At 35.6% G+C, this 22698-nt stretch overlaps 1 protein-coding gene across 1 annotated transcript in view; it reads right to left on the reverse strand.

The window, feature by feature from the left end:
* The window catches only part of HSD17B4 (hydroxysteroid 17-beta dehydrogenase 4), a 103219-nt gene that overhangs the window by 32430 nt on the left and 48091 nt on the right, over positions 1–22698 (reverse strand). Inside the window, exon 17 of the mRNA XM_077138864.1 lies at positions 16520–16585. Coding sequence (XP_076994979.1) covers positions 16520–16585 — 66 coding nt within the window. The remainder of the gene's footprint in view (positions 1–16519; positions 16586–22698) is intronic.

Below are 22698 nucleotides of genomic sequence, written 5' to 3' on the forward strand. Positions count from 1 at the left end.
GCTCTGCAGGTTCAGTTAGCTGGACCAGGTGCCGAAGAGGAGCCTTAACACACAGCCACACTACAACAAATCCCTATGTTAAGGGAGAGAAGCTGACTTCCACACTTAGCACATCAAAGTAATCAAATGCCCAGACATCAACAAAAGATCACTAGACAAGCCATACCAAGAAACAAGAAGAAATGGCTCATCCAAGGAAACAAATTAAAATTTCAGAGGAAGCACAGACATTGGAACAACTAATCAGTGACCTTTAAACAAATTTCCTAAATTAATTCCAGGTACTAAAGGGAAATATGGATAGAAATGAACTAAATATGGATAAAGAGCTAAAGGATATTAAGAAGACAATGTGTGAAAAAGAAAAAGTTTAAAATGGAATGTAAAAGAATTTATGGGGATGGAAAACACCATAATAGAGATTAAAAATATACTAGAGGCTATGGAATGCTTGCATATTAAAAATGTTTATATTATTTGTATGTTATTTTACCAACAAAAATATTTTTTAAAAAAGAACAAAATATACTAGAGGCATACAAGAGCAGATGTGAGCAGGCAATAAAAAAGAATCAGTGAGCTAGGAATCAGAACAACTGAAATCATGCAGTCAGAAAAAGAGACAAAGAAAAGAATTTTAAAAGCTGATCAGAATCTAAGGGACCTGTGGGACAACATGAAACACAAAACATATGCATTATGGGAGTCCCAGGTAAGAAGAGAAGAGAAAAGAGGCAGAAAGACTATTCAAGGAAATAATGGGTGAAAATTTCTAAATCTAACAAAAATCATAAATGCACATGTCCAAATAGCTCAACATACTCTAAACAGGATAAATTCTAATAAGCATAATCCAGGAACACATACTAATAAAAAACATCAAATACTAAAAGATAAGAAGAATATTCTGAAGACAGCAGGAAAAAAGCAATTCATCAGAAAGAAAAGATACAAGACACATAAAAAACAAAATGGCTGAAGTAAGTCCTGCCTTATCAGTAAATATACTGAAAGTAAATGGATTATACTTCCTAATCAAATGACACAGATTGACAGAATGGTTAAAAAGAAAAAAAAGAAACCCAACTATATGTTGTAGACAAGAGATACAGCCTAGAGCTAGAGACACAAATAGGTTGAAAATGAAAGGATCAAAAAAAATTTTCATACAAATATTAACTTATTAACTAATAAACTGGGGTAGCTATATTAATAACAGACAAAATCACTTTAACTCAAAAACTATCATAAAACACAAAGAAGGATACTATATATTAATGAAAGGGTCAACCCAACAAGAAGAAGTAATAGCCATAAACATTTATGAACCTAACCACAGTGCTCCAAAATACATGCAGCAAACATTGACAAAACTGAAAGGAGAAAAAGACACCTCTACAAAAACAGATGGGGTCGTTAATACACCATTTTCATCAACAGAAAGAACATCTAGACAGAAAATCAATAAGGAAACCAAAAACTTGAACAATATTATATATAAACTAGATGACAAAGACATATACAAAACCCTACACATCCCCCAAAAAGCAGAATACACATTGTTTTCAAGTGCACATGAATCATTCTCCAGTACAGACCATGTTAGGTCACAAAACAAGTCGTAATAAAGTTAAAAAGACTGAAATTATACAAAGCAACTTTTAAGACTAAAATGAAATTAGAAATCAATATACAGAAGAGAACTGGAAAATCCACAAACATATGGAAGTTAAACAACACACTCAAGCAATCAAGAGGTCAAAGAAGAAATCAAAAGTAAAATCATGAAACATCTTAAGACAAATGAAAATGAACACATAACATTTCAAAACTTATGAGATACAGCAAAGGTAGTGCTCAGAAGGGAATTCACAGCTCTAAATGAGTACATTAAAAAAGTAGGAGGAGCTCAAATCAGAGACACAACTGCACACATGGAGGAACTAGAATAATACAGGAAACAATCCACAGCAAGCAGAAGGAAGGAAATAACAAAGATTAGAGCAAAAATAAATAAAATATAGAATAAAAAACTATAGAGATAATCAACAAAACCAAATGCTGGTTCCTTGAAAAAAGCAAACCTTTAGCTAGACAAACAAAAAGAAGAGTACAAATAATTAAAAGCAGAAGTAAAAAGAGGACATTACTACTGATCTCACAGAAATAAAAAGATCATAGGAGGATACTATGAACAACTGTATGTCAACAAATTAGATACCCTAGATGGAATGGACAAATTCCTAGAAACACATAAATTACCTACAAAGACTCTAGAAGACACAGAGTATCTCAACAGACCAATAGCTGGTAAAGAGATTGAATCAGTAATCATAAACTCCCCAACAAAGAAAAGCCTGAGACCAAATGGCTTCACTGATTAATTTTAACACACATTATGAAAGGAATTAACACCAGTACTGCTCAAACTCTTCAAAAAAATTGAAAAGGAAGGAACACTTCCTAACTCATTCTTTGAGGCTAGCATCACCCTAAGTCAAAGATATCACAAGAAAGAAAAGTTCAGACCAATATTCTTATGAACACAGATAAAAAAAATCTCAACAAAATACTAGCAAACCAATCTAATAGCATGTTAAAAAAATTTTACGCCATGATCAAGCAGAATTTATCCCAGGTATGCAAGGGTGATTCAATATAAGAAAAATAATCAACGTAATACACTACATTAATAGAGTGAAGGAAAAATCACATGATCATTTCAACTTATGCAGAAATGATAGTTAGTAAAATTCAGCACCCCTTCCTAAAAACAACACTCCAAAAACTAAGAACAGAAGGAAACATCCTTAACATGACAAAGTAGATATATGAAAAACCCATAGCCAACACTTTACTCAATGATGAGACTGAAAGCTTTCTTTAGATCAGGAAAAAAGACAAAAGATGTCCACTGTCACCACTGTTATTCAACACTGTACAAGGAGGCAAGAAAAAGAAATGAAAGGCATCCATAAAGGAATGGAAGAAGTAAAACTCTCCCTATTTGCATATGACCTAATCCTATTCACAGAGAATCCTGAAAAATCCACAGAACAGCTACCAGAGCTCATAAACAAATTCAGCAAAGTGGTTAGGTACAAAATTAACATACAAAAATTGGTGGTATTCCTATACACTAGCAATGAACAATCTTAAGAGAAAACAAGAAAAAAAATCCATTAACAATAGAAACTAAAAGAATCAAATATCTAGGAATAAATTTAACCAAGGATATAAAGGATTTATACATGGAGAACTACAAACATTGCTAAAGGAAACTAAAGAAGACACAAATAAACGGAGGGACATTCCATGTTCATAGTTTTGAAGACTGAATAGTGTTATGATGTCAATTCTACCCAAAATAATATACAGATTCAAGACAATTCCAATCAAATGCCAACAGACTTCGTAACAGAAATAGAAATTCATATGTAAGGGCCAGCAGCCCCAATAGCTAAAACCATCTTGGAAAAGAACAAAGTCAGAGGACTCACATTTTGCGATCTCAAAAGCTATTATGACACCACAGTAATCAAAACAGTATGGTACTGCTTCAAGGGAAGACATATGGAATCAAAGAGTTCAGAAATAAACCCTTACATAACACTTTCAGCCAACTGATCTTTGACAAAAGTACCCTATCTAGTCAGTGGATATTGCATTTTGCCATATGCAAAAGATGAAGTAGAATCCCCTACCTTAGACCATTTACAAAAATTAACTCAAAATGGATCAAAGACCTATATATAAGAACTAAAAATATAAAACTCCTAGAAGATGAAAATATTTTCCTGTGTTTTCTTCTTCAGAGTCTTGGGGTTACGCAACGGTTTCTTAAACTATACATCAAAAGCAGGAGCAGCAAGGAAAAAATAGATAAATGGGACTTCATCAAAATTAAAAACGTTTGTGCTTCAAAGGACTTTATCAAGAAAGTAAAAAGACAACCGACAGGATGAGAGAAAATATTTTAAAACCATACGTCCAAGAAGGGTTTAATATCCAGAATAAATACTTCTATGACTCGACAACAAAAAGATAAAAACCCAATTAAAAAATGGAAAAAAGACTTGAATAGATATTCCTTCAAAGAAGATGTAGAAATGGCCAATAAGCACATGAAAGGATGCTCAACAACATTAGATATCAGGGAAATGCAAATTAAAATGAAAATCAAAATGAGAATCAAGTTTACACCTACTAGAATGGCTACTACATAAAAAATGGAAATTACAAATGTTGGAGAGGATATGGAGAAATAGGAATACCCATTCATTGCTGGTGGCAATGTAAAATGGTGCAGCTACGTGGAAAACAGTATGGTAAGTCCTCAGAAAATTAAGCAGAACTAACATATGACCTGACAATTCCACTTCTAGGTATGTATGCAATAAAGCAGGGACTCAAACTGACATATGCAAACCAATGTTCATGGCAGTGTTATTTACAATTGCCAAAAGATGGAGGCAACCCAAGTGCCCATAAAAGAAGAATGGTTAAACAAAATACGGTCATAAATATAAGGGCATACTACTCTACCATAAAAAGGAATGAAGTTCTGATACATGCTATAACATGGATAAGCCTTCAAGACATCATGTTGAGTGAAATAAGCCAGACTCATAAGGACAAATGCTGTATGATCTCATTTATATGAAGTAAGCAAAATATGTACATCCAGAAAGTCAGAAACTAGAATACAGACATTGGGGTTGAGTGGGAGAGTGTGATTAATGTTCAGTTAGTATGCAGTTTCTGCTTGGGGTGAAGAGAAAGTTTCGGCAATGGATGATAGGGATGGAGGCACCACTTTGAGCATAAACAAATCAATGAATTATGTATTTCAAAAAGGGGGAAAAAGAGAAATTTAAAGTTGTATACAATTACCAGACACACACAAACCCACAGAACTGGAGAACACAGTGAATGAACCTTAATGTAAACAGTACATAAAGTTAATAGCATACTTACAATAATATTGTTTCATGAATTCAAGAATTGTAACAAAGTTTTCACACTAATGTCAAATGCTAATAGGGAAAAATGTGTGTGCAAAAGGTAGATAAATGGAAACTCTGTACTTTCTGTGTGATGTTTCTGTAAACTAACAACTGCTTCAATAAAAAATAAAAATATATAAGACATATTTCTGATCATGTTGGAGAACCTGGAATGAACTTATTCTTCAGCTATAAACTAGAAAACTGGCTGTTACTGTTCTCAGACATTAGAAAATAAGTAGTATGGTACTGATTCTTGATAGAAGGGAAACAAACAAGGTGTGCTCTATAACTGCCATAGCTTTTTGTGTGAAGGTGCTTTTCAGATTGTAATATAAGAAAGAAAACTCAAACAAAGGAAAACAGTCACTTTACATTGAAGAATCATAGATTGGAGTTCTGAGTGGGTAAGGCAGCTGGAATGGGTATGTACTGGAGAGGACAAAGCTACACAGAAAAAAGCTCCAAAAATCTAAATGTAGGTTCTTCTTGAGTCCACTCCTGAATACCAAGCTGTATATGTACAGGGTAAAACTCCACAAAAGTATATGAAAACCTTGACAATTCACCAAGAAGATAAAACAATCATAAATATATATGCTCTTAATCAAGGAGCTCCAAAGTACATGAGACAGACACTGGCAAAACTCAAGGAAGCAATAGATGTTTCAACAATAATAGTAGGAGAATTGAATACACCACTCTCCTCTAAAGATAGAGCAACTAGACAGAAGATCAACAAAGAAACAGAGAAGTTAAACAACTTGATAAATGAATTAGACCTAACCAACATATATAGGTCATTGCAACCCAAAATACAAGGATATACATTCTTCTCTAGCTCTCATGGAACATTCTCCAGGATAGATCATATGCTGGGAAGCAAAACAGATCTTTATAAATTTAAAAACACTGAAATTATTCAAAGCATTTTCTCTGATCACAATGGAATGAAGCTGGATATCAAATAACCACCAAAGAACAAGAGTATTCACAAATATATGGCAATTAAATGACATAACCATAAACAAGCAGTGGGTAAAAGAAGAAACCACTAGAGAAACAAGCAGCTCTCTGGAGGGAAATGAAAATGAGAATACAACTTATCAAAACTTATGGGATGTGGCAAAGGTTGGGCTGAGAGGGAAATTTATCCCCCTACATGCTTATAATAAAAAACAAAAAGGAGCAAAAATGGAGGACTCAACTGCTCACCAAGAGGAACTAAAGTAAGAACAGCAAACTAACCCCAAAGCAAATAGAAGAAGAGAAATAACAAAAATTAATGCAGAGTTAAATGAATGGGAGAACAAAAGAACAATAGAAAAAACCAATAAAACCAAAAGTTGGTTCTTTGAGAAAATCACTTAAATTGATGGGCCACTAGCAAGACTAGACAAAGAAAAAAAAAGAGAGGATGAAAATAAACCAAATCAGAGAAGGGATGTAATACCACAGACCATGAAGAAATAAATCATAAGACAATACTATGAACAATTATATGCCAACAAACTAGACAACTTAGATGAAATAGACAAATTCCTGGGGACACACAAACAAGCTACACTGACTCAAGAAGAAATACAACATCACAACAAATCAATCACAAGTAAAGAGATTCAATCAGTCATCAAAAATCTTCCTACAAATAAAAGTCCAGAGCCAGATGGCTTCACAGGAGAATTTTATCAAATATTCCAAAAAGAACTAACACCAATCCAGCTCAAACTTTTCCAAAAATTTGAGGAAAAAGGAATCTACCTAGCTCATTTTACGAAACCAATATCATTTTAATGCCAAAACCAGGTTAAGAAGCTATAAGGGAAAACCACAGGCCAATCTTTCTAATGAACACAGATGCAGAAATTCTCAACAAAATATTAGCAAATCAAATCCAACAACACATTAAAAGAATTATATACCATGACCAAGTTGGGTTTATACCAGGAATGCAAGGAAAATCAATTAAGGTACTACAGCACATTAACAAATCAAAAGGGAAAAAAATCACATTATCATCTCGATTGATACTGAAAAAGCATTTGACAAAATTCAGCATTTTTTTCTGCTAAAAACACCCCAAAAGACAGGAATCAAAGGTAACTACTACAATATGATAAAGGGAATATATGAAAAACTGATAGCCAGCATCATACTCAAAGGAAAGAGACTGTAAGCTTTCTCCATAAGATCAAGAATACGACAAGGATGCCCATGACACCTCTATTATTCAAAATTGTGCTACAAGTTCTAGCTAGAGCAGTAATGCAGGACAAAGAAATGAAAGGTATCCAAATTGGGAAGGAAGAAGTAAAACTTTCATTATTTGTAGATGATATGATACTATACCTGGAAGATCCTGAGAAATCTACAGCAAAGTTACTTGAGCTAATAAACAAATTCAGCAAGGTGGTGGGATACAAAATTAACGTGCAAAAATCAGTAACATTTCTATATACAAGCAATGACCTAACTGAGGAGTCAGTTAAGGAAAAAATTCCATTCAAAATAGTAACTAAAAGAATCAAATACTTAGGAATGAACTTAACTAGGGACAAAAAGGACTTGTACACAGAAAACTACATAACACCGCTAAAAGAAATCAAAGATCTAAATCGGTGGAAAGACATTCCCTCCTCATAGATAGGAAGGCTATATATAGTTAAGATGTCAATTCTCCCCAAATTGATCTACAGATTCAACGTAGCGCCAATCAAAATTCTAACAACTTGCTTTGAAAACTTGGAAAAGCTAGTTACCAAATTCACCTGGAAGGGAAAGAGACCTTAAATAGCTAAGAGCATCCTTAAAAAGAAGAACGAAGTAGGAGGATTAACACTCCCTGACTTTAAAACCTACTATAAAGCCAGTGGCCAAAACAGCATGGTGCTGGCACAAAGATAGAAGCACTGACCAATGGAATCAAATCGAGAGTGCAGAAACAGACCACCAAAATCTATAGACAACTGATTTTTGACAAGGCCCCCAAATCCTCTGAACTGGGACAAAACACTCTGTTCAAAAAATGGGCATGGGACTTCCGGAGAAGATGGCGGCTTAGTAAGACGCACGGGTCTTAGTTCCTCCTCCAGAAAAGCAACTAAAGAAACAGAAACAATACAAAACAGCTCCCGGAGTCACGACAGAGACCAAAAAGACAGCGTACCCCATTCTGGAACAGCTGAACGGGCAGGGAGAATCTGCTGCGGTGAGATACCTGAGGGGCGCGCGTTTTCCCGGCCGGGGCTGCTGGCGACTGGGGTCCCCTCCACGCACGTGGCTCCCCGGTCTGACTGGGAACGTTGGATAGCGGGGCCCTCCCGTCACGCTTGGCATTTCGGGCCAGCTGGGCAATTAGGACCGGCACTCTCCCAAGCTGCAGTGGCCAGCGACCCCCGCCTCCACGCGCGGTTTCCCAGGCCGACTGCCGTGCAGACAGACGAGCGCCACAAGCGCCACCTACTGGGCAGGAAAAGAAAAACAGAGCCCAGAGATTTCACAGAAAAAGCTTTCAACCAGCTGGGTCCCACACCCAGGGAAATCTGATCAAATGCCCAGACACCAGCAGAAAATAATGGATGACGCTCGGAAAATTGAAGATATGGCCCAGTCAAAGGAACAAACCAACAGTTCAAATGAGATACAGGAGCTGAGACAACTAATGCTGAATATACGAACAGAAATGGGAAAACTCTTCAAAAACCAAATCAATAAATTGAGGGAGGACATGAAGAAGACATGGGCTGAACAAAAAGAAGAAATAGAAAATCTGAAAAAACAAATCACAGAACTTATGGGAGTGAAGGACAAAGAAGAAAAAATGGAAAAAACAATGGATACCTACAATGGTAGATCTAAAGAGACAGAAGCTACAATTAGTGAACTGGAGGATGGAACATCTGAATCCCAAAAAGAAACAGAAACTATAGGGAAAAGAATGGAAAAACTTGAGCAGGGTATCAGGGAACTGAATGACAATATGAAGCGCACAAATATACGTGTTGTGGGTGTCCCAGAAGGAGAAGAGAAAGGAAAAGGAGGAGAAAAACTAATGGAAGAAATTATCACTGAAAATTTCCCAACTCTTATGAAAGACCTACATTTGCAGATCCAAGAAGTACAGCGCACCCCAAAGAGAATAGACCCAAATAGGCGTTCTCCAAGACACTTACTAGTTAGAATGTCAGAGGTCAAAGAGAAAGAGAGGATCTTGAAAGCAGCAAGAGAAAAACAATCTGTCACATACAAGGGAAACCCAATAAGACTATGTGTAGATTTCTCAGCAGAAACCATGGAAGCTAGAAGACAGTGGGATGATATATTTGAATTACTAAAAGAGAAAAACTGCCAACCAAGACTCCTATATCCAGCAAAATTGTCCTTCAAAAATGAAGGAGAAATTAAAACATTTATAGACAAAAAGTCACTGAGAGAATTTGTGACCAAGAGACCAGCTCTGCAAGAATTACTAAAGGGAGCACTAGAGTCAGATACGAAAAGACAGAAGAGAGAGGTATGGAGTAAAGTGTAGAAAGAAGGAAAATCAAATATGATACATATAATACAAAAGCCAAAATGGTAGAGGAAAATATTATCCAAACAGTAATAATACTAAAAGTTAATGGACTGAATTTCCCAATCAAAAGACATAGAATGGCAGAATGGATTACGACCCAGCAATACCACTGCTAGGTATCTACTCAAGGGACTTAAGGGCAAAGACACAGACGGACATTTGCACACCAGTGTTTATAGCAGCATTATCTACAATTGCAAAGAGATGGAAACAGCCAAAATGTTCATCAACAGACGAGTGGCTAAACAAACTGTGGCATATACCTACGATGGAATATTATGCAGCTTTAAGACAGACTAAACTTATGAAGCATGTAATAACATGGATGGACCTAGAGAACATTATTCTGAGTGAGTCTAGCCCAAAACTAAAGGACAAATACTGTAAGGTCCCACTGATGTGAACCGACATTCGAGAATCAGCTTGGAATATATCATTGGTAACAGAGACCAGCAGGAGTTAGAAACAGGGTAAGATAATGGGTAATTGGAGCTGAAGGGATACAGACTGTGCAACAGGACTAGATACAAAAACTCAAAAATGGACAGCACAATAATACCTAAGTGTAATGTAACTAGGTTGGAACACTGAATGAAGCTGCACCTGAAATATGGTTTTTTGTTTGTTTGTTTGTGTGTTTGCATCTTTTGTTTTTGTTTTTTTTCTTTTTCCTTTATATATATATATATATATTATTAGTATTATTATTTTAATTCTCTTCTCTATATTAACATTCTATATCTTTTTCTGCTGTTTTGCTAGTTCTTTTCCTAAATCGATGCAAATGTACTAAGAAATGATGATCATACATCTATGTGATGATACTAAGAATTACTGAGTGCATTTGTAGAATGGAATGATTTCTAAATGTTGTGTTAATTTCTTTTCTTTTTTTTGATTAATAAAAAAATTAAAAAAAAAAAATGGGCATGGGAAGAACTAGGTACCATTAGCCAAAAGAACAAAGAGGACCCCTATCTTACACACTATACAAAAATTAACTCAAAGCAGATCAAACACCTAAACATAAGAACTAGACCATAAAGCTTCTAGAAGAAAATGTAGGGAAACAATCTTCAAGACTTAGTACTAGGAGGTAGCTTCCTAAACTTTACACTCAAAGCACAAGCAACAACAACCACAAAAATAGATAAATGGGAACTCCTCAATATCAAATGCTTCTGCACCTCAAAAGACTTTGTCAAAAAGATGAAGACGCAACTAACTCAATGGGGCAAAATATTTGAATATCAAATATCGGACAAAGGTTTGATATCCTGTATACACAAAGAAATCATATACCTCAATAACAAAAGAATAAACAACCCAATTATAACATGGGCTAAAGATATGAATAGGCATGTTTCTGAAGAGCAAATACAGATGGTTCAAAAGCACATGAAGAGATGTTCATTTGCACTGGTTATAAGGGAAATGTAGATCAAGACTACAATGAGATACTACTTCACACCTATAAGAATGGCTGCTATTAAACAAACAGGAAACTATAAATGTTGGAGAGGATGTGGAGAAATCGGGAGACTTAAGCTCTGCTGGTGGGAATGTATAATGGTGTAGCCACTACGGAAGACTATTCAGTGGCTCCTTAGGAAACTAAATATCAACTTGCTCTATAACCTAGTAATAGCACTACTTGGCATACACCCAAAAGAGCTGAAAATAATGACACAAGCAGACATTTGCACACTGATGTTCATAGCAGCATTATTTACAATTGCCAAAAGATGGGAACAAATCAACTGTTCATCGACAGACAATGGATTAACAAAATGTGGTATATACATACGATGGAATATTACGCAGCAGTAAGACAAAATGACATCCTGAAGCACATGACAAGATAGAAGAACCTTGAGGACATAATGCTGAGTGAAATAAACCAGACACAAAAGGATAGATACTATATGATTCCACTTTTATGACCATAATAAAGGTAAAATCAGAGGCTTATAGTACAGAAGATAGAGGACTTAGAGATACAAAGAAGCTAGGGATGGGTCAGTGGTTACCTAATGAGGTTGAACTCCAATGTAAGGGAACAGACAGATGTGAAGGCAGCTCTCTAGTGGGTCTATAAGTAATATTACCATATTGAAGACAAACAAGATTGAAAGGGGTTGCATTGACCTGCATGTCCCACTGAGTAACACTAGAAATATGAATTAGTTCTAACAGGAACTACTTCAAAGGTACGATTCATGCACAAAGAGAGTTCAAGTCCACAATACAGGGGGAAAACTGTTATTGCATGGTATGGGCTATGTTTAAAAAGAAACCATCAGTACTACCACAGCAATAGTAGAAGTAAATAGTGGGAGGAGAGACAAGAGTTAAGAGGAGGTTTAGATTTCTAATTTGGCAAGGGTGTGTTTATTGGTTATCTTTCTCTTAGGAACAATGAAATTATCTAAAATTGAAAGTATGGATGGACTGTAGACTTTGGACACTACATGATCCCTGATAAATGCAGGTAGCTGAAGGATGCACTGACAGAGAAGTAGATTGGCAAACGATGGTGTATACTTATAAACGAAGGTTGTGCTGCTACAAAAAGGAACAAAGTCGTGAGGCAAGCAATGATGTGAATGAAAGTGTGGGATATTTGGTGAAGGAAAATAAGCCAGAAACAGAAGAACAACAATGGTATGGTCTCCTTTAGAAAATGCTTACAAGAAAAGAGGGGCCTAGATTGTAAGCTTCCTAAACATTACACTCAAAGCACGAGCAACAGTGCAGACACATTTAGGCTGGAGTGGTAATTATTATTTCTTTTATATACATATATATATATATATATATAACCGGATTATTATTTAGAGATAAGAATGAAGCTGAAAATGTCAGGGTTAAAATAATTCAGAATACAGGGATAAGGAAGACAATTTCTATATTTTAGAACCATACATACTCTTTGAGACCAAAGAAGAAAGATTTATTTGGTCTGGAACTGAAATTTTCTGTAGCACATAATCTAACTCAGCCTATCTGTATAGCTCATTTGAACAACTGAAACACAGGGAGCACAGAATAAGAAAGAGGTCCTTTAATCCTGTATAATTTAATGTAATGCCTGGATACATCCTAGCATATATTAAGCAGATAATCAAAAAGTATTGGCAAAGTCCCCAGAGGGAGGGGAGAAAGAATATGGAACTATTAAACTTTATCATCAGGAAATTCCCTGATACTGTGTCTAACTTTAGGGATGCCCAAATCAATAGACCATGCCCTGGATCTTGAAGGCTTACTCTTGTGAAGCTTATGTAGGTAGTAGAGAAGCTTAGATTATCTATAGAGTATGCCTAAGAGTTACTTTCAGAGGACATCTTTCATTGCTCAAATATGGCCTCACTCTTTCTAAGTCCAACCCTCCAAGTGAAATCATTGCCCTCCCCACTACATGGGATATGACATCCAAGGGTGAAAGTCACCCTGGCGGCATGAGAGATGACTCCCAGGGATGAATCCAGACCTGGCATCAGGGGATCAACAATTTCATTCTGACCAAAAGGGGGGAAAGAAGCATTACTAATAAAGTACCAGTGGCAGAGAGAGTTCAAATAGAGTCGAGAGGCTACTCTGGAGGTTGCTCTTATACAAGCTTCAAGTAGACCTTGCTACCTATCATAACTTGCCAACCCCCAACCAGGACCATTCCAGCCAATCCTAAAGAGCATTACATATAAGATTCCACAAGGGTTCCATGCACTAGAGTAATTTTCTAAAAACCTACAACCTCCAGATGAGTCCCTGGTCCAGACAAGTCCTAAAACCTACCCCAGCTTCTCTAGAACATCAAAGAGTTTCATCTCCCTACCACATATTATTAGTGACAGACCCCTTCCAATATAAAAAATTTAGAATTGCCATAGCCCAAACAAACCTAAAGAGAGGTATGGAAAGATCAAAGGTGATGGTGGAGTTATACAAAGAATCATTAAACTGATATCTCTTTTAGTCTCCAGTATTTTAGAATAGCTAGAAATAAAAACAGCTAGAAGTAAAATTGTGGAATTGTAACTGTTCTAGTTTGCTAGCTGCCAGAATGCAACACACCAGAGACGGATTGGCTTTCAATAAAAGGGGATTTACTTAGTTAACGTATAGTTCTTCAGAGGAAAGGCAGCTAACTTTCAACTGAGGGAAGGCACAGGGCGATCTCTGCTGGCCTTCTCTCCAGGCCTCTGGGTTCCAACAACTTTCCCTGGGGTGAGTCCTTTCTGCATCTCCAAAGGCCTGGGCTGAGCTACGAGTGCTGAGATGAGGTATGCTGAGCTGCTTGGGCTATGCTACGTTGAGCTCTCTCATTTAAGCACCAGCCAATTAAATCAAACATCATTCATTACAGCAGGCACACCTCCTAGCGGACTGCAGATGTAATCAGCAACAGATGAGGTTCACATGCCATTGGTTCTTGTCCACAGCAACAGAACTAGGTGCCTTCATTTGGCCAAGTAGAAACCTTAATCTACCACAGTAACCCATGTCAAAGTCTGAAATATGTTCTACAACTAACCGTGGTGCAGCGCTTTGAAATTTATAGCTTTTTTGTATATATGTTATTTTTCACAAAAAAAGAAGGAAAAAAGTTGGTGTGATGATAAAAAAAAATATTTAACCCTTCTAGCCTCTTATTATTCTGAAGCAGCTAGAAGAAAAATATGAGAGGATTGTATGGCAGCCCATGGCAAATTCTGGGATCTGTCCTGTAACTACTTGCTGAAGATTGCTTTGGAAACTATTGCTTCTTTATTTCTTTGCTTTGTATATATATTATACTATACAATAAAAAAAATTAAATAAAAGAAAAGAAAAAACTGTAAGGTACACGATATATTGCTAACTGAAAAAACAGAGCAAAAGAGTATGTATGGTATGCTACCATTAATATAAAAAAAAGAGAAATAAGAAAATATACATGTATCTGCTTACTATGTGCAAAAAAGAAACAAAAGAATAAAAAAAAAAAAGAAAGAAAGAAATGAAACTGGCTACCTACCGCAGGTGGAGGGGAAAGGGTAGAGTCTAGAAATGACAGGAGTGGAAAAGATGGGGAGTGACACTTCTCCAAGCACATACTTTCAAACTTTTGGAACTATGTAAGTGTTTTATATGCTCAAAAAATCAACAAGTATGAGGCAAATCTACACTGACAAATGAATGAACCACAACTGTATTTCAAATGAATATACAACCTCCCTGAGGTGGGGAGTTAGGAAAGAGAAAAAGGACACAAATACCTTAAACACGGGATTTTAACAAATATCCTCAATCTGAAGACAAAAAGAAGTATAAACAAACAAAGGACTCTTCTTAATAACTTTGTTTTTCACAGTGATATCATCTAGCATTTCTGGAACTACTTTCTGTGTTAACTGGGACTGAGAACGTAACTGAATTGAGGAGAATGGGGGGAAGATTTCTCACTGTTGGAGAAGGGAGAAACATAGTAAGAGGGAAGACTAGAATGAATCTATTTCTTTTACTTCATTTGTATCTCCTACAGCACAGATCCCATTGACAGGGACCACAAATCCCCTGAAATTTTATATAGTTTTATGCAAAATGTTTTTGAAGAAATGGTATATAGCTTTCAAGAACCTCTGTGAAAACATAGGTGTCCATTTACACAAAAAAATATTGGTTGACTTAAAAAATATCCTCTGTCACACAGCAAGATATTAAACCCCACTAAAAACTAAGAAAAAGTTCTATTCTTCTGAAAAAGAGTAAAAGAAAGATAACCCCTCTACCTACTGCATATGGAAATTCAAATTTAGAAATTATTCAGTTCGTCTAATTTACAACTGATACATTTTATTATTTCAGTGTAATCTAAAAATAATAAATGAGTACTTGTTGGGTTTTCTGAATGATGAAACCATGAACCCTTTTCTATTCTTTAATATCCTAATAAAATTAATTTCTCTGTGAAGCTTTATATATATACATATATATAAACATGGGTACATTCTTAAGAAATGATTAAAAACAGCAAGGCATAGGAAAAACATTTGAAGGATGAAACTAATCTGAGGAATAAAGTAGTGCTCTTTCCATCACCAAATTATACAGTGTAGAAAAAAACACAATCATATGTACCATCCTTAATCCTTTTGGCTCATGAAATTATGTCTATTTGTCAGAAAAGAAAAATCCTGCAGAAGAATCAAATATATAAAAATTAGTATAAAAAATGAACTTTATGAATAATTTGCTATCATTATATGTTCCCTTAATTTCAGAGGAGTAAAGTTTTTGTAGTTCATCTATCTGCATGGCTAAGCTTCTGGCCACTTTAGAGACAAATGTTTAAGTCTTTCAAACATAAATTTGCTTTTCACTTCTTTATGGTTGCCTTCTGCTTCTTAAATAAATCTTAGCATGCTTACAGAATCTGTGAAATGACAGGGCATTTATTCCCTTTATAAGGAAACAAATTACTGATGCCAAACAAAAATTACTTAATCACCCACACCTTCTAAGATACTTTGTCTTCCCTGTTCTCTAAAATTAGCATAAAATAATCTATTTCCAAGTAATGTGGCACAGCATACCTTCCTGAGAGAGAAAAAGAGGACTAACACTCACCTTTGAACTCTTTCTTCCTGCTCTCTAAGACTTTCATGAAATTCTTCACTATTAAGCTAGGCAGTCTTGGTAAGCACTCCATTACCAACAAAGTATGATGCTCTCTGAACTAATGAAAATATATACTTTTTATATCTAATGGAGAAAAATTGGTAAGTAAAATTTAGAAAGAATGAATTCCAATTGTAGAAATATGTCTATTTTTATGATGTTGAATACAAAGACACTACTTTCAGAATCCCCAAATTATATAGTATCAGATTTTTAAATAGAAAAGTATCATCTGCCAGGTGAATATATCATTTCTCAAAAAGTATAATCTTACCTGATTAAGGGAGGTGGTATCTGTACATACAGCATCAGGAGGTCTATTAGGTATGGGTACAGCTAACTGAAATCAAAAGATATGTTGGATGTTAAATACTAACAAGGTTCATGTTTCTCAAAATGCTATTTGACAAACACATTTCAATACTCTAAGTCAGATGAAAAAATCCTATGTATTTTATGATCAGCAGATAATGACATTTAAAATTTCTTAACAGCAACTTCATCTAAATTATGATTTTTCCAAAGTGGTTCTGTTTAACCTAAGGAGTTATATAACCAGATCCATTCACTAGGCCACAACGGAGATCTGACATTTTTCCCTATGCAAAGGTTGTTGATAAGTATAAGAATTAGACACACAGTTCATACGTAAATTGATTGTCTCTAACATTTGCCTCTTAAATTTCTACTATTAATTTGCCATTTTAATAAAATAATACATTTTGAACTCACTAAAAAAACTGAATTATTTTGATACCTTAACCCCAATGTTTAAAATAAGTACTTGATAATACAAACTGTAGTTATCTACAAAGTGTGTGAGCACAAATTTATGGTTGCATTTAACCAAAGAAAAGCAAATTTTCTTCCTTCAGAGACTTAAAAGAATTACACAGCAATTTTTCATGGTTAAAATCCCAGACTTAGACACACTCCTAAACTTATCCTTCACAAATCCAAAAAACTAAATATAGTAATAAGTAAAAGGTTAAGGGGAAAGTTGTTCTCTTTCTTTGACTGCCATTTTTCAAAGATTACTGCAGAAACTGCAACCCTTTCAGTTGCATCCTGTGTATATTTTTTAGCACATTTTTATAATTGCATTAATAACATGCTCCATGGTTTAACTTAGGGGTCACTGTTTCTGCAACGTAGCTTCAAGGATTTTTTAAAAATTTTATTCTGTTACCACATATATAATCTAACACATCCCCTCTTAATCACATTCAGATGTGGATTTCAGTGCTGTTAACTGTGTTCACAATGTTGTGTTACTATCACCACCATCCATTACCAAAACATTTCCCTCATTCCAAACAGGAATCCTGTACATTTTAAGCCTTACCTTCCCATTCCCTATCCCCACCCCATCCACGGTAACTTCTATTATAAATTCTAATTCTATGAATTTGCTTATTCTAATTATTTAAAATCACTGAGATCATACAATAATTGTCCTTTTGTGTCCAGCTTCTTTCACTCAACATGCCTTCAAGGTTCATCCACATTGTTGCATAGGTCAGGACTTCACTTCCTTCATGGCTAAATAATAATCCATTGAATGTATATACCACATTTATTTTATACATTGATCAGTTGATAGACACTTGCTTCCATCTTCTGGCAATTGTGGATAATGCCATTATGAACATTACTATGCAGATATCTGTTCAAATCCCTACTTTCAATTCTTTTAGGTATATACCTAGAAGCAGGATCATGGGTCATAAAATAGTTTCATACTTAGCTTTCTAAGGAACTATCAAACAGTCCACCACAGTGGCTACCATTTTACATTGTCACCAGCAATGAATGAGTATTCCTATTTCTTTCCAACACTTGTAATTTTCCAGTTTTTTTTTTTTTAATAGCAGTCATTCTAATAGACGTGAAATGGCATCTCATTGTGGTTTTGATTTGCATTTCCCTGATAGCTAATGATATTGAGAATCTGTTCATGTGTTTTCCAGTCATTTGTACATGTTCTTTGGAGAAATGTCTAATCAAATCTTTTTGCCCATTTTTTAATTGGGATATTTATCTTTTTGTTGTTAGGTTGAAGGATTTCCTTACATATTCTGGATATTGAACCTTTATAGGATATGCGGTTTCCAAATATTTTCTCCCCTTGTGTAGGCTGTCATTTTCCTTTCATGATAAAGTCCTTTGAGGCGCAAAAGTTTTTAATTTTGATTAGGTCTCATTTATCTATTTTTTTCTGTTGTTGCTTGTGCTTTAGAGGTCAAGTCTAAGAATCCATTGCCTAAAACAAGATCCTGACAGTGCCTCCCTATGTTTTCTTCTAGGAGTTTGATAGTTTTGGCTCTTATATTTAAGTCTTTGATCCATTTTGATTTGATTCATGAATAAGGTGTGAGGTAGGGGTCCTCTTTTTTTTTGCAAATGGAGACCCAGTTTTCCCAGCACCATTTGTTAAAGAGACTATTCTTTACCAATTGAGTAGTCTTTGTCAATTTGCCAAGAATCATGGGCCATAAATGTGAGGACTGACTTCTGAGCTCTCAAATTCAATTCCATTGGTCTATATGCCTGTCCTTGGGTATGTACCATACTTTTAACTACTGTGGCTTTCTAATAAGTTTTAAGATCAAGAAATGTGAGTCCTCCAACTTTACTCTTCTTTTTCAAAATGGCTTTAGCTATCTGGGACCTCCATTTGGGACCATTCCATATAAATTCGACTTTGGCTTTTCCTTTTCTGTAATAGTAAGCTATTAGAATTTTCATTGGGATTGCCCTGAATCCATAAATTGCTTTGGGTAGGATTGGCATCTTAATGATATTTAGTCTTCCAATCTATGTACATGGAATGTCCTTCCATTTATTTAGATCTCCTTTGATTTATTTTAGCTACATTTTGTAGCTTTAGGTGTACAAGTCCTTTACATTCTTGGTTTTATTTATTTCTAGATAGTTTATTATTTTAGTTGCTATAGCAAGTGGGGTTTTTTTCCTTGATTTCTCCTCCAATTGTTCATTGCTAGGGTATAAAAACACTATTGACTTTGGCTGAGTTTGCTTATTAGCTCTTGGAGATATGCTATGGATTTTTTAGCATTTTCTGTACAGAGGACTATGTTATTCACATATAGGAAAAATTCTATTTCTTCTTTTCTAATTTGGATGCCTTTTTATTTATTTTTCTTGCCAAACTGCTCTGGCTAGAATTTCCAGTACAGTATTAAATATAGTGATGACAGTATACATCCTTGTCTTGTTCCTGATCATAGAGGAAAAGCTTTCAGACTTTTTTCCATCAAATAGGATATTAGCTGTGAGCTTCTCATATATGCCCTTTATTATGCTGAGGAAGTTTCCTTCTGTTCTACTGTTCTAAGTGTTTTTATCAAGAAGGGTGTTGGGTTTTGTCAAATGCCTTTTCTGCATCAACCGAGATGATCATGGGGCTTTAGTCCATCATTGTGTTAATGTGATGTATTATATAAATTGATTTTCTTAAGTTGAAGCAATCTTGCATACCTGGGTTAAACCCCTATGATCATGATGTTTAATTCTTTTAATATACTGTGGGATTCAGTTTGCTAGTATTGTGTTGCAGGTTCTTACATCTATATTCATAAGAGGTATTGGTCTGTAGTTTCTTTTCTTGTGGTATCTTTATCTGTTCTGGTGTAAAGGTGATGTTGGCCTTCATAGAACGAATAATGAGTGTTCCTTCCTCTTCAATTTTTTGGAAGAGTTTGAGCAAAATTGGAGTTAAGTCTTCTTGAATGTTTGATAGGATTCCCCTGTGAAGCCATCTGGTCCTGGGCTTTTCTTTTAGGGGAGCTTTTTGATTACTGGTTCAATCTCTTTACTAGTAATTGGTTTGTTTAGATCTATTTTTTACAGTCTTTTTTATTTCAATGGCATCAGCAATAATGGTTTTGTTGATTCTTTTTATTGCTGATTACTATATCATTTTCTCTATTCTATTCTAGTACTTCCTTCCTTCTGCTCATTTAGTCTGCTTTTCTTTTTCTAGTTTTTCCAGTTTCAAGGTTAACTCTGACAGCTCCAATTTGATCTTAAAACCCTCCTGGGAAATTTTCATTTCCATTACTGTGGCCCTCAACTCTTGTACTTTTGTTTGGCTCCATATTTAAATTTCTATCTCCTTACTAATATTCTCATATTCCTCATTATTGTTTTTCTGATATCCTTCAGCTCTTCTCTGTATTTTCCTTCATCTCCTTGAGCACCGTTAAGATCATTTTTTTAAAGAATTTGTTTGTTATGTCCACATTCTCATCTTCTCCATTCATGTTTTCTGGATTTTTATCCTCTCCCTTTGAATGAGCCAACATTTCTTGTTTTTCTGTATGTCTTGGCCTATTTTGTTGCATTCTGTACATTTTGATATTTAAAAATGTTATCTCTGGGATTATTCCCTGAGATGTCTGTTTCCTGATTTTGTAACCAGATGGTGATAAGGCACAGGTTTTCTTGAGCTTCAGTCGTCCAACAGGAAGTCCTCCAACAGGAAAACAAACACACAGTGTTTTCCCTGTCTTTCTGGGCCCATGTCATACGCGAGTTTTTGCTTGTTAGTTGCTTTGGAGTCCCCCTGTTTCCAGGAGTTTGGTGTCCTCTCTGTTTCCCAGAGACAGACCACTTTCCTAGGTATTTGAAACCAGCAAGTCTTTGCCCCAGATGATCCACCTCCAAAATTTCTTACAATACTTTCATGGTATCAAGCTATTTTGACTGGCAGGAAATTTCTGGTAGAAGGGGCATGCTGGAGAAGTCTTTCCCAAGTCAGTCTTTTCCAACAAAAACAAAGCTAGGAACCACAAAAGCACTGCACACCGGCTCCAAAGTGCCCTGGGAGTACCTGGCCTGCCCAGCAAGTACACCTCTTTAACTAACTGCCCCCTCTCCCCACCAAAACCCGGAGGAAGCATACCATCTTTAAGTCTCTTCTGCCACTGCCTTTTTCCAAGGCAGGTTGAAACAATGGGCACCATTGTTTCAGAGCTGGGCACCAGCAATCCAAAGTTGCTAATCAAAAGCCACAATCAGTGATTGGCTGTGCCCACCCCTTGTCTTGAGGAAGAAGATTTTTATGTCCCTTTCTGTCACCAGCAAGCTAGCCAAGGGCTGGACCCCACTGTGGTCTGCCATAGACTGGGGGATGGGTACCCGCAGCTGCTATGCAGAAGGAGGAATTTACTACTCTTTACCATAATTTATCAGTCTCTGCCTGTCGCTCTTCCCTGGATGCTGTTTAGGGAATGTAGAAATTTCATACAAATTCTTTCTATTTAATAGCTGTTCTGGTAGAAGGACTGAGTCTAGGGCTCTCTAATCTACCTGTTTCATACCATTCCTACCTGTTTAGTAATTGTTCTGGAAGAAGGACTGAGTCCTGGAAGTCCCTAATCTGTCATTTTTCCACAATCTCCCCTTCAGTGTCTATTTTGCCAGCTTTAATTATATATTTATTTCAGTTCATTCCACTGGGTGATAACTGGAGGCCTGACTTCACTCTTCGATTTTATTGGTAAGTAGCCCTGAGCACCCTTTTACAATTTTAGGGTATCCTTCATTCCACAATACCAATTGCAAGCCATGGCCAAAGATATGTGGCAGAGTATATAGGATGGATAGTGTCACTTAATACTACAGAGAGCATGTTAACAGAAAAGCAATCAGTTCATGGCACAGGGTTTTACTATGACTTAAATTGCATCACTTATTTCTCTCAAAGTAATAAATGATACCAGTGAGAAACATATTTAATTATCACAATAATATCTAAAGAAGTAACTAGAGAACATGATGTAGATAAGATTCCTGGCCTACTTCATTGTTATCCAATTTTAAAAATGGATACATAGATAAAAAGGGAAAAAATGCCAAATAGAATGCATTTACTTTAGTAATAGAGGTTCGGACTTACATTTTTCAAATATAACAAGTTCACTAAAAGCTTGAAAAAGTTAAAAATGAATATAACATATCTAAACCTTTCGTTCAAACCAGGACACTATACATGCTGTGCAGTATATAACCTGCATTAGGGTTCTTAATAACTTGGGACTCCCTATCTAGAAACAGACATACAGTCCCACATAAATAACAATCATCTAATAGCTGACAGGATAATTTTCCCACACACAGGCAATAAATTATCATAAATTGAAGAAGGAAAAAAAAAGTGGGCCCGAGACATGGGTTTCACTTAGTATTGATCAATATTGCTTTTTTTTTACAGCTTTATTTTGCTATCTTTCACACAACACACAATTTACCCATTTAAAATGTATGATTCAATGATTTTTAGTATATTCAGAGTTGTGCCACCAGTACCACAATTCATTTTAGAACATTTTTCACCTCCCCCCAAAAAAGCCCCTTACACATTAGCAGTCATTCCAATTTCCCCACATTCTCCCAGCTCTTAGCACCACTAGTATACCTTCTGTGTAT

This window comes from Tamandua tetradactyla, chromosome 21 (assembly GCF_023851605.1).
Source record: "Tamandua tetradactyla isolate mTamTet1 chromosome 21, mTamTet1.pri, whole genome shotgun sequence".
Classification (NCBI taxonomy): Eukaryota; Metazoa; Chordata; class Mammalia; order Pilosa; family Myrmecophagidae; genus Tamandua; species Tamandua tetradactyla.